The 12,884-nt window shown below is 45.8% G+C and overlaps 1 protein-coding gene across 5 annotated transcripts in view; it reads right to left on the bottom strand.

Annotated features, from left to right (window-relative positions):
• AKAP11 (A-kinase anchoring protein 11) overlaps positions 1–12,651 on the bottom strand; it is a 40,654-nt gene extending 28,003 nt beyond the window's left edge. For 3 of the 5 annotated variants that reach the window (XM_053397260.1, XM_053397262.1, XM_053397264.1), the window contains exons 1-7: positions 12,566–12,607; positions 5,804–5,874; positions 5,139–5,236; positions 4,739–4,849; positions 1,855–1,899; positions 1,491–1,622; positions 847–1,111 (exon numbers count right to left, since the gene is read on the bottom strand). In XM_053397260.1, coding sequence (XP_053253235.1) covers positions 847–1,111; positions 1,491–1,622; positions 1,855–1,899; positions 4,739–4,849; positions 5,139–5,198 — 613 coding nt within the window. In that variant the 5' untranslated portion in view covers positions 5,199–5,236; positions 5,804–5,874; positions 12,566–12,607. Of the gene's footprint in view, positions 1–846; positions 1,112–1,490; positions 1,623–1,854; positions 1,900–4,738; positions 4,850–5,138; positions 5,237–5,803; positions 5,875–12,565 lie in introns of all 5 variants that reach the window. The other 2 variants (XM_053397263.1, XM_053397261.1) reach the window with 2 other exon arrangements.
• Between the last annotated feature and the right edge of the window lie 233 nt (positions 12,652–12,884).

Here is a 12,884-nt window from a genome sequence, read left to right as displayed (position 1 = left end):
CTGGGCTTGTGGTTTAGCTCTCCCAGACAAACAATGAGCCACAAACCATAGGAAAACCTTTGTTTACAGCTCGTGGTTAGTCTGGAAAGAGATAAACCAGGAGCCCAGGTTCAGATGTCATACCTAGCCAAACTATGGCTTCATTCAGCATGGCGCAGCAGAAAGACCATGGTGGAGGAAAGTGGCTACAGACTCCTCTCCTATAGTCTATATGTTCATGTCAAGCCATGGTTTGGCTCAGCAGGATGTATCAGAACAACTGGGCAAGAGGGACGACACAGACTTCTCTCCTCCCTTCTGCTGGCCAGATAAGAGAAAGGCAATATGATATTTGGAGGAGAAGAGCACTGAAAAGGAGGCTGTTTTGGGGACAGTCCTCTGTCCGTCTCAGAAAATGTAAAGTTTTTGTTGAAAAAGAGCTTGGATCAACTCTGTGGTGAGATGAAAAGAACCTGCCCATCTTTACTTAAGAAGCTACCAAAATCTTAAAGTATCAACAACTTATACATCTCCTTTAGTAGAAAAGGGTAAGACTGATAATTTAGATTGACAGCTTGGATTCTACTGTTGCTTCAAGAAAAAGGCCAGAGATTACACAAGATTTACCAAATTTGAGCAAGCATAGTCAATTATTGTTTATTAGATGGGTCATTCCAAAAAATCAGAGTTCATCACAGGGACTAGTATTGCTTGATAGGTTTTTTAAATATATATATATATATAAGATACAGAAACCAATAGCCTACTGTATATACAAGTATTTCACTTTTAAACAGCAAATCATGGTATTCAATCCCTTTAAATCCCAACTTATTTACGCTATCAGAATATTGCAGGAACACTAACCAGAGTTTATCATTTTTGTGGGCTCATCTTCATCTAAATGTTCTAACGCAGTAACGAAATCATCCTCAATTGATGACACTGACTGATTAGTATCATCATCCTCAGCATGGGGTATGACAGACAGGTGCTTCTGCAATGAGCGTATTTCCACAGTACATCTTATACCAGCAGCATATTTACTCAGTAAAGTAAATAAAGAATCCACTTCGTGTCTCGCGAATGATGGAGACAATTTCATCACACACAGAATCCGTGAGGGGTAATTCTTGAGAAAGAGAAAGAGAGAGAAAGTGTAATTTTACCCATCTTATAATTCAAAGATTATTCCTTCTTTTCTAAACTGCAGTGACATCAGTTAAGAATATAAAGTGAAGTTTCTGATAATAACTTCAAAAAAATGAAAAGCATATTCCCTGAGTATAATGGGGGGGGGGGGAACTATTGACAAGTTTTCAATAGTTTTTCAGCAACACTCCCACTGTATATACATAAGCCTTTGACAATTTGCAGAACTGAGTAATACACACACACATTTCATATTTTATATTCAGAATGTTGTGTCACATTAATACAATTAATTTGAAAGGCAAATTAAATGAAGTATACCACCAATCATATATTTATGTATTTTAAATCTCTCTTACCTTCTGCTTAAGAACACTGGTCTCCAATGGTTTATGAATATCCTTTAGGAAAATGACATCATTTTCATGTAAAGTGCACAAATGGAGGGATTTCAGAAGATCTGGGAGCTCAACAGACATGGCTGCCAATTCCTAAACCAAACACAGAGAATAATACACTCATGCTAGGAAAACTTTCCTTTAATGTCAGAGGACTTGTGGCAAACTCAGCCGAGCATTCTTTCACCCAGCGCCTCCCAATCACCTCCAAACAAGGTTTGGATGCAGAGGTTATTGTGCTGGAGTATCACCAGTGGGCATATATCATGACGCTTTCCCAGTTTGCTCTGCCAGTCAACTAAGATATCTTATGCAGACACCATACCTTAGGAGCAACAGCTGTCTCATCAGCAAAGCACAGAAATGTGACCTGTAATAGAAATACATATATGTTATATAAGCAAACAGAATTATATCAAAGCTTTCAATTCTACACTATATAGATGTAGAACTATACAGATATAGAATAGAATATGGATTTCCTCTAAGACACATTTTACCAAGAGGAGATGGGTGGGTGTGCTTTATTACTTATCCATATACCCAAAGTGCATACTATTTCTGCTACTAATATGCAATGAGGCACTGGACAGAAGTGGGCTGCCCAGTACCTGTCTGTGAGGTGTACATGGGTCACATAATGACCAAATGTGGTGCATCTGAGATTCTGAAGGGGTATGCATACCCCCGACACACACCCTTGTATGCCACCTGCAAAAAATGACAAGGAAAGCAGTGGGCAAAGAAGCTCAAAGAGATACTTTTGTGCTACAGCCAGGAATCTTACCCTTACCTAGGCAATTCAGCAAGGTAAACTCAGACCAAGAGACTGAGCAATTGTTTGATTACACTCAATTGTTCAGGAAGTATTTTTAAAAATCTGAAAATTGTTCTGTACTCCAATTTATTATTTCGTTTTATTTTTAGAATAAGCTTTTGAAGATTCACTATGCAAAACTTTTCCCACAACAATATAATGGAAGGTTATTTGTTTGCTCACAATGCATTTGGATTCCTCTTAAGGTATCATAACCTGGTTATCAAGGAGCAGGTTTTCATCTATGTTCAGCACTATTCCTGCCACTTCCCAGAGGAGGAAGAAACAAGTGGTGGTGGAAAAGTGACTCCTTACTGAGGGGGACAGAGGCAGCAGTGTGTAGAGGTAACAGGATATCCTGGGAGGTGTGCTGTATTCCAGGTAAAAAGATTCAAGATATGACAGACAAGTTGCCAAGTCTTATAAAGCCTGCTGACTTTTACCCTTTCCTTCTGATTCATGTGGGTACAAATGATACTGACAGACACAGCCTTCAACATGCACCAAGGACTACAAGGCTCTGGGTAGGAAGGTGAAGGGCCTAGGAGTACAGGCGGTTTTTTCATCACTCCTTCCTGTTGAAGGTCGTGACCCAGGAAGAGAGAGGAAAATACTAGAAAGAAAAAACTGGCTGTGCTGGTGTTGTCGTTGGGAAGATATGGCTTCTCGGACCATGGTTTCTGCTATTGCACCTCACAGTGCATTATTATTATTATTATTATTATTATTATTATTATTATTATGATAGTGACTGGCAACAATTTGTTTTCTAAGAGTCTTGTGAACCTGATCTTGAGAGCTTTCAAATAAATCCTGAGGGGAAGGGAGACAATATTACAGACAACAGGGGAAACCTGGTACTGGGGACTTCACAGGAATGGTGCTACAGGAACCTACTAATGGGTAGAAAAAAACAAGAAGGAAGCTGCTGGATGGAATGACTCATGGTTTCAGTTTTCTCTATACTGATGCATACAGCATGGGAAACAAGCAAGACGAAATTGAGTTCTTACTAAAAGGTAAAGGGACCCCTGATCATTAGGTCCAGCCATGACCAACTCTGGGGTTGCGGCGCTCATCTTGCTTTATTGGCCAAGGGAGCTGGCGTACAGCTTCCGGGTCATGTGGCCAGCATAACTAAGCTGCTTCTGACAAACCAGAGCAGTGCATGGAAACACCGTTTACCTTCCCTTGATCTACTTGCACTTTGACGTGCTTTCAAACCTGGTGGGATGAGACTCACGACTGGGGTGTAGAAACCTGCTCAAAACAGACCAAGCAGGAAGGGAGAAGGAGAAGGAATAGCATTATATAAGAATGATGTGTACACCTGTGAATGTATCTATGACCTGGAGCATGGAAGGCAGACTGAGAATATTTGGGTAAAAATTGTAAGAGAGGGAAACAACAGTGACCTTACTTTGGGTGTCTGCTACACTCCTCAAAGCTAGACTGAAGACTTGGATGCTCCCTTACTAAAGCAGATTACCAAACACTCAGAATGATATCTGTTGAATATCTGCTGGAACTCAAACATTGCCAAGTATGTAAGGTCTAATAAATTCCTCCATGTGGTCCACCAAGAATAGAAGATCTACAAAATGCTATGCTAAGCTGCATCAACAGAAGTATAGTGTCCTGATAAAGGGAATTAATGGTACCACTCTATTCTGCCTTGGTCAGACCACACCTGGAGTCCTGTGTCCAGTTCTGGGCACCACAATTTAAGAAAGGGTATTTACAAGCTGGAACATGTGCAGAGCAGGCCAACCAAAATGATCAAGGGTCTGGAAACCAAGCATTATAAGGAGTAGTTGAGGGGGTTGGGTATGTTTAGCCTGGAAAAGAGGAGAGTGAGTGGAGATATGATAGGCATCTTCAAATATCAATGGGTTATTACATTGATGGAGCAATCTTCTTTTCTCCTGCTCCAGAGAGTAGGATACAAACCAATGGATTCAAGTTACAAGAAAGAAGATTCTGAATAAGTATTAGGAAGAACTTTCTGACAGTAAGAGCCATCTGACGGTGGAATGGATGATCTCATATGGTGGTACACTCTCCTTCATTTGAGATTTTTAAGCAGAGGTTAGTTGCACATCTCTACAATGCTATATGAATACCATTTTGAATCAAGATAGCAGGCCACACCTTTCTAAACTACACTGATTTTTTGCTTCTTAGAATTCCCAAGCAACATCAGTTACAAGGTTGCTAGTTAATTATACAAAACATAGCACAAGCCTCCACTGTTAGTAGTATACTCAAGCAGCACTCATTTATGATGTCTTTATAATGAGCATAAAATCAATATTTGCTAGCATGGATGTAAGTGAAAAGCATTTTTCAAATTTATTTTTTAAAAACCTGATGTGTAAAAACAAAGCCAAACCTCATTGAAATTGTCTTTCTCCGCCTTCAACTCTTCTGCTGATACTGTGCATAATTCTTTTTCACTTTGCAACAATGCCTTCATGGGAGGCATTGAACACTCACCAAAGCTCTGGAAAAAGAAAACAGGAAATGAAAACACACCATATATTTTTCTAGCCTTTTAAGATTCAGGTTTTACACCAGGTAACTAGATGTGTACATACACTCAATTCAGTCTAAAGGTAAAGGTAAAGGTAAAGGTACCCCTGACTGTTAGGTCTAGTTGCAGACGAATGGATATTTGAAAAGCCAAGAATGTAAAATAATATGAAATATTATGTCAAACCTTTATCATGGCTACAAGACAGTACAAGATAGATTTATTCAACAACAGGATAGCCAAAAGAACAAGACTTCACCTTTCTCACTGGTACCCTTGACATCCTATGACTGCTTCGGATCCTGATATGGCCATCCATTGCTTACTTTTTGTTTCTAATGATGAATCCAACAACTTCTAAAGAAAAACAAAAGGAGATAGCAATAGGATAACTTTACGAAATCAACTGCTGTTTACATTTTTTAATAATCATTTTGCTAAAAACAATGAAGGGTGTGAATTAAATAGCAGAAAATTAAATGAATATAAACGGCATACTAGCCAGACAGCTTTACCATTAGCAAATAGTCAGGCTTATTTGACTAGGGATATGATCCTCACTATGGGAGACTCACTACAGGAGAGGTTCTGGTGTTGCAGATAACACAGGAACACATCTCTCGGATCATATACTTTTTTTGTACCAGATGCAGAGCATCCCTTGTTTTAATTTGCAATAGCTGAAAGCTGTTTTTAGAAAACTCAGGAGACAGAGTCCATATTACTCAAAGAAACTCAGAGAGAATATGCTTGGAGAAACTAACAGCTTAGAAAGAAAATACTTAAAAGGGTACAATTTGTTAGCAGCAACAACTCAAACCCTCATTTTTGTCTAGGAGAGGAAAGCTCCCCATTTCAAATGCAGTAAGAAAAAAAGTGTAACTCTGAAAAATCTGGGTTTCTAAGGTAACCTAAATACTGTACCTTTAGAACATGGAAACACCTCCACTTGCAACTGGAGATTTTACCAGGTTTTATTCCTCCCAATGCATTGGCTATGAGTAATAAAATTGCAATAATTCAGTGCCAAACAAAATAATATCTGACCAGTCTAGCACTGCCATTCCCCAGCTGGTTGTGTTTACTTCCTGACTGAATATGAATAACATGAATAGTATAACTGCAAGCCAAAAAAATGTGTTCCCCTGCCAGATGCCAGAAACTTGAACCAAATCAAAATTTGGGGTGGGATTTGGAGTTGGCTTCTGGAGGACAAAACAAATAAGCTTTTTTTGTATTGTTAATGCCTTCTATAAACACATTTATTCATAATGCAACTGTAATTATTAAACTATAAAAGGCGCTAGATAGCACTTAAATTTTAGATGTATGAACAGAGCTTCAATGCACCAACTAATCTGATTATAATACTTTGATGAAGAAGTAAATAAACAATTGGTATAGTGTGGTAGCTAAGAATCACAAAGTTCCTAGTCTGACTATTGCTACTGCTATGAAATTCCTAGTCTGTATGGTCAGGCTGAAACATTCGCCAGTGGCCAGCAAAGAGAGTGTAGGGGAACCTGGGTCTTCAACCTTAGCAACTGCATAGCAACCAGAACAAAACACTTACACGAGTTTGTGTGTAAACAGGTTTTTGCTTACGAGGGGGCAGGGGGTGGGGAGCTAAGAAGCAGGTGAGCAATGCCAGCAATATAGACTTTCACTACTTAAACATCAGAAATTTGGGGCCTATACAAAAGGAAGATGTTCCCATGCAGGTGCAGAGAACAATATTAAGACAATTCAAAGCTGAATCTTGGCAGGTAAGAACTGCCAAGCCATTTGGATTTCTGATTGAGGCAGTGCCTCATCAGCCCATGTGTATATAGACAAAGCTGACTCTCAATGTCATTTCAGAGAACCAATCCACAAAAAGAACCACGATTTTTGAGGGTATTGCACAGCAGAGGTTTTGAAAGGGAGCACCCGAGGGCGGAACTTCATTCTCCCATCTTACTATTTTTTTTTCCCAAGGCTCCCTGGCCAAGATCCTATTTGTGAGTATTTTCCCCCTCCTTAGCGTGTGGATTAGGGTTAGTTAACTAAATAGGGTCATTCCTTCACTCTAAACTCTATCCCCCTTTTCCAGGACTTCTTCTTCACAAGGAACCTTTGGACCTTCATTTTTAGGCTGGTTATTTGTCCTCATATTCCTTTGCAATGGAAGACCACAGGTTGTGTTCTGTTCATCTGCTATCCTTTCATTCATTTTAGCAAAGAAAGATTCCTGAATGATGTTACTCAGGCCTGATCCACTCGGCACACAAGCACTAGCCAGTTCCATCCCCAGACTGAATGGTGACAATATACCTGACTGAAAATGGTGAGCAACGGCTATTTAGCAAAATACCTGACAGAGAAGAGGTACCAGGAATAAATGAGCAGTTTGCAACTGCTGTGCACATGTCAGGTAAATTACCATCTTTTGTAAGGCCAATTTTTAAAATTAAGAGTTTTCTGATTACACAGAAGTCTCCAAAGAATGCTTAATTTTCAAAACAGGTTAGATGGCTCTGGTCTGGTTAGAAACTGCACTCTGTCACCTTGAAATCTCCTCCCCATCCCCTGCATTTCAAATGAGTGTGGGAGGCTGTTGTTACCTGGCAATGAGAAAAACGCACTCTGTCCAGTTCCTTTTAGCCTTTTTATTACTTTTAGTCTTTTTATTACTTCATGTCTATTGGGACAGAGGTCTTATACTAAGAGAGTTTCCAAGGGTGCAACCAGGCTCAACAGACAGTTAAATATAACCTGAATTGCATTTATGCATACAATTCACTAGCAATAGCTGGCTCAGTAAGTTATAACCTTACTAATATTTTCATGGTGTGTTGAACAGTGCAATTCTATACTTAAAGGTAAGTCCTATACCACTGAGATATTACAAATATCAGGATGGCCACCAGAAAACTAAGTGAAATAGGAGCAATTATGTATTTTCAACAAATAGGCATCAACATTTATTGGCAAACCCTACTTGTCCTTTTGCATTCTATATACTGATGTGAATTTTGATATAGGCAACCCCCAATTTACGTGGGGTTTGTGTGCCAGGTCATTGTGCACGATGGCAGAGCATGCATAAGCCCATAATGCCCCCCCGCATTCCACCAACTTCTGCATGCATGCACAGTTGTGCACATATTGAATGTGCATAAATTGGTCATTGCCTGTACAGGGTAAGAACAACCATAGTTGCTGAGATTTTATATTCTACAAGTATTTCAATATACAGAAACCCCATTCCTTTTACATCTAGTCACCTAGGCACCTCAGTTTTTAAAGGCATAAGGTACACAACAGGCTGAAAGAGCTGACGCCAAGCTGACTGACTCTATACAGTACTCTTGTCAACCCAGTTTAGCTCAATTTATAATAGCTTCATCATATGGTTTGAATTCAATCATTTTTCTTTTTTTACTACCATAACATTATACAGTTCTTAAAAGTATTATATAGCAAAAATCTAAGCAGAGTGTGGCCTGTAGAAGTTGTCTTTAGGCACTGAGCTAGCACCTGGCGGAGCAAATACCAGGGTCCACTGAAAAAAAGTTTTGTATTTTTTAATGGCCTGGTGCTGTAGATACACATGCTGGACCAGGGAGACACAATTATTTTCCTTGTTGCCATAGCCTCAGGGCCTCACCGAAGACATGCACAGTCCGGGATTGTGGGGGAAATTGTCCATTTTCTCTCCCCCCCCCCCATTATTTGCCCCAAAGATGCCATGGGGCACCTTCAGGGAGAAACTGCAACTTTGGAGGAGGGGGGGTTGCTAAAAAGGGATGTGGGGAAACAAAGGTCCTCCTCTTGTGCTATGGTCTCAGTCCAGATGAGACGACTTTATGCAGGTGGTGGGGAGAAGGGGCACGTTTATGTTTTCTGCTACCAACTTACTAGGTGGCTTCAGACAAGCCATTATCTCCCACTCTTTTAATATATGGATGGCTATGGCTATCTAAGATGCACATGGACTTCTACTGGGTGGCAAAGAGACGCAGGTGGTGCTGTGGTCTAAACCACTGAGCCTCTTGGGCTCGCCAATCGGAAGGTTGGCAGTTCGAATCCGCACAACGGGGTGAGCTCCCGTTGCTCTGTCCCAGCTCCTACCAACCTAGAAGTTCGAAAGCACACCAGTGCAAGTAGGTAAATAGGTACCGCTGCGGTGGGAATGCAAATGACGTTTCCATGTGCTCTGGCACTTGTCATGGTGTCCTGTTGCACCAGAAGCGGTTTAGTCATGCTGGCCACATGACCTGGAAAGCTGTCTGTGGACAAACGCCAGCTCCCTCAGCCTGAAAAGCGAGATGAGTGCCGCACCTGTCGTCTTTGACTGGACTTAACCATCCAGGGGTCCTTTATCTTTTACCTTTAACTACTGGGTGGCAAGCAGAGCTTACTTATGGGTTTCGGGGGTCGCGCATGCGCAGAAGCGCTAAATCGCAGGTGTGCCGCTGTGGGTTGCGAATGTGCATCCCGCACAGATCATGTTCGCAACCCGAGCATCCACTGTATTAACATTTATTGAATTTATATACCGCCCTATACCCAGAGGTCTCAGGGTGGTTCACAGAACAAAATTATTAGCCACTGAGTCCATTCCGAGGCCCTGTTACTTGCACAGGAGGCACTGAACGACTCTGGAGCAGGTTACCTAAAAAGCTGACTTCCAATGCAATGCCCAGTAAGGGCACCAACGGACCCCTGTTAGTTGCGTCCTGGCCTGACGATGACCGGCTTGCACAGCAGAGGCAGGCTGGGGTGCCGAGAAACCCTTGCTGTGCTGGAACAGGAGAAGCCCTATCTTTACTGACTTCCTGCCGGGTCTGACAAAGGCCTTGACTTGACCTCTTGGCCACTCTCTCCAGATCGAACGGCTGTGCAATCCCAAAGTGGATCGTTTTGCTGTGTACGTTCCCAGTGTGTTTTAACTGTGGTGTATCTTTAATTACTCTGTATTTTAATAATGTTATGTGATTGTGATTGTGTGTGTGTGTGTGTGTGTGTATATACCATATTTTTCGCACCATAGGGCGCACCGGACCATAGGGCGCACCCAGTTTTTTTGGGGGGAAATAAAGGGGAAAAATTATTTCCCCCCCAGGCGCGGGGCTGGGGCGGGGGAAGCTTCCCCCGACCCCAGCCCCCAAACAGGCAGCTCTCTGCAAGCCGTGGGAGCGCTCCCGCTGTTTGCGGAGAGGTCCGCGAAGCCTGGGCGCGCTGATCTCAGCGCGCGCAGGCTTCGGCATGCAGGCAAGTCTCCGCAAGCAGCGGGACCGCTCCCGCTGTTTGTGGAGAGGTCCGCGAAGCCTGGGCGCGCTGAGCTCAGCGCGCGCAGGCTTCGGCATGCAGGCAAGTCTCCGCAAGCAGCGGGACCGCTCCCGCTGTTTGTGGAGAGGTCCGCGAAGCCTGGGCGCGCTGAGCTCAGCGCGCGCAGGCTTCCGCATGCTGGCAACTCTCCGCAAGCAGCGGGACCGCTCCCGCTGTTTGCGGAGAGGTCCGCGAAGCCTGGGCGCGCTGATCTCAGCGCGCGCAGGCTTCTGCATGCTAGCAACTCTCCGCAAGCAGCGGGACCGCTCCCACTGTTTGCGGAGAGATCCGCGAAGCCTGGGCGCGCTGAGCTCAGCGCGCGCAGGCTTCGGCATGCAGGCAACTCTCCGCAAGCAGCGGGACCGCTCCCGCTGTTTGTGGAGAGGTCCGCGAAGCCTGGGCGCGCTGATCTCAGCGCGCGCAGGCTTCGGCATGCAGGCAAGTCTCCGCAAGCAGCGGGACCGCTCCCGCTGTTTGTGGAGAGGTCCGCGAAGCCTGGGCGCGCTGAGCTCAGCGCGCGCAGGCTTCGGCATGCAGGCAAGTCTCCGCAAGCAGCGGGACCGCTCCCGCTGTTTGTGGAGAGGTCCGCGAAGCCTGGGCGCGCTGAGCTCAGCGCGCGCAGGCTTCGGCATGCAGGCAAGTCTCCGCAAGCAGCGGGACCGCTCCCGCTGTTTGTGGAGAGGTCCGCGAAGCCTGGGCGCGCTGAGCTCAGCGCGCGCAGGCTTCCGCATGCTGGCAACTCTCCGCAAGCAGCGGGACCGCTCCCGCTGTTTGCGGAGAGGTCCGCGAAGCCTGAGCGCGCTGATCTCAGCGCGCGCAGGCTTCCGCATGCTGGCAACTCTCCGCAAGCAGCGGGACCGCTCCCGCTGTTTGTGGAGAGGTCCGCGAAGCCTGGGCGCGCTGATCTCAGCGCGCGCAGGCTTCGGCATGCAGGCAAGTCTCCGCAAGCAGCGGGACCGCTCCCGCTGCTTGCGGAGAGATCCGCGAAGCCTGGGCGCGCTGAGCTCAGCGCGCGCAGGCTTCCGCATGCTGGCAACTCTCCGCAAGCAGCGGGACCGCTCCCGCTGTTTGCGGAGAGATCCGCGAAGCCTGGGCGCGCTGAGCTCAGCGCGCGCAGGCTTCGGCATGCTGGCAACTCTCCGCAAGCAGCGGGACCGCTCCCGCTGTTTGCGGAGAGGTCCGCGAAGCCTGGGCGCGCTGAGCTCAGCGCGCGCAGGCCTGAGCATGCAGGCAACTCTCCGCAAGCAGCAGGAGCCCAGCGCTGGGCTCCCGCTGCTTGCAGAGAGGTGTGCGAAGCCTGGAGAGCGTGGGGGGTCTGTGCGCACCGACCCCTCTCACTCTCCAGGCTTCAGCGAAAGCCTGCATTCGCACCATAGGACGCACAAACATTTCCCCTTCATTTTTGGAGGGGGAAAAGTGCGTCCTATGGTGCGAAAAATACGGTATATATATATATATATATATATATACACACACACACACACATATATACACAGTGGTACTTCAGGTTACAGATGCTTCAGATTACAGACTGCTAACCCAGAAATAGTACCTCGGGTTAAGAACTTTGCTTCAGGATGAGAACAGAAATCGTGCTCCGGCGGTGTGGCAGGCCCCATTAGCTAAAGTGGTGCTTCAGGTTAAGAACAGTTTCAGATTAAGAACGGACCTGCGGAACGAATTAAGTACTTAACCCAAGGTACCACTGTATAGATATGTGTGTGTGTGTGTGTTTATATCTATAATTATTTGTAATAATAAATAACATTTATTATAAATAATAATGATTGCCCCAAGTGGATAAGACATAATATTCATTACAATTATAGTGATTATTTATTAAATATACAATAGTTACATATATATCCACACACACACACACCCCATTTATATAAAAAAAATAACAGTTTTGTAAAGTGCTCCGAAGCCACCTGAGCACTGAGCTAATTCACTGCTCCTACTAGGAATAAGAAAAGCAGCGGGCAAAGCGGTGGCGGCGGCGCGCTCAGAAGGGCCTTGCGACCCGTCTCTCCGCCCCCCCCCGTGACCTAGAGACCCCTCCTCCCCCCGGTGCAGCTGCGAGGACCCCTCGGAGCATCCTCATCATCATCATCATGGGTGTCGTGGCCGCTGCTCCTCTTCCTGCCCCCCCCCGGCCGGAATGAGGGAAAGGGGGGAGGGGTCCGGAGTGGCGTCATGAGTGGCAGGAAGGAGCGGGGGGGGAGGGGGCGCCGGACCGTTGCTCTGAGGGGGAGGGCGGGGGGCGCGCGCAGCCCTTCTCCCCCCCCCCCTCCCCGGAGCCACCTGTCCCTTTTCAAGGGGGTCTCGACGCCCCCTCGCCCGGCTCAATTCCGCCCGCCCCGCCCTCCTCACCTGAGGCGTTTCCTTCCTTCCCCCCACAACTCGCGGACCATCGCCTTCGCCGCCTCCTCCTTCTCCGCCTCCTCCTTCTCGCGAGAACATACACAGGGACGCGTTCGCCGCCGCCGCCGCTAACGTTGCCCCCCCCCCGCTGCCACACCCCCCGCATGCGCAGTAGCCGCGAACGAAGCCGCCGCGTGACGTTTGTGTTCCCCCTCTGCCCGCCCCGGCCTGCTCTTACGTAAGCCGCCTGGAGTCCCTGTCAGGGGGAAAGGCGGGCTATAAATAAATGTAAAATTACTACTGTTACACTTCAGTCCAGCCCTCACAC

The sequence above is a fragment of the Podarcis raffonei genome, chromosome 7 (genome assembly GCF_027172205.1).
Source record: "Podarcis raffonei isolate rPodRaf1 chromosome 7, rPodRaf1.pri, whole genome shotgun sequence".
In the NCBI taxonomy this organism is placed as follows: Eukaryota; Metazoa; Chordata; class Lepidosauria; order Squamata; family Lacertidae; genus Podarcis; species Podarcis raffonei.
This window is presented reverse-complemented; position numbering and strand designations above follow the sequence as displayed.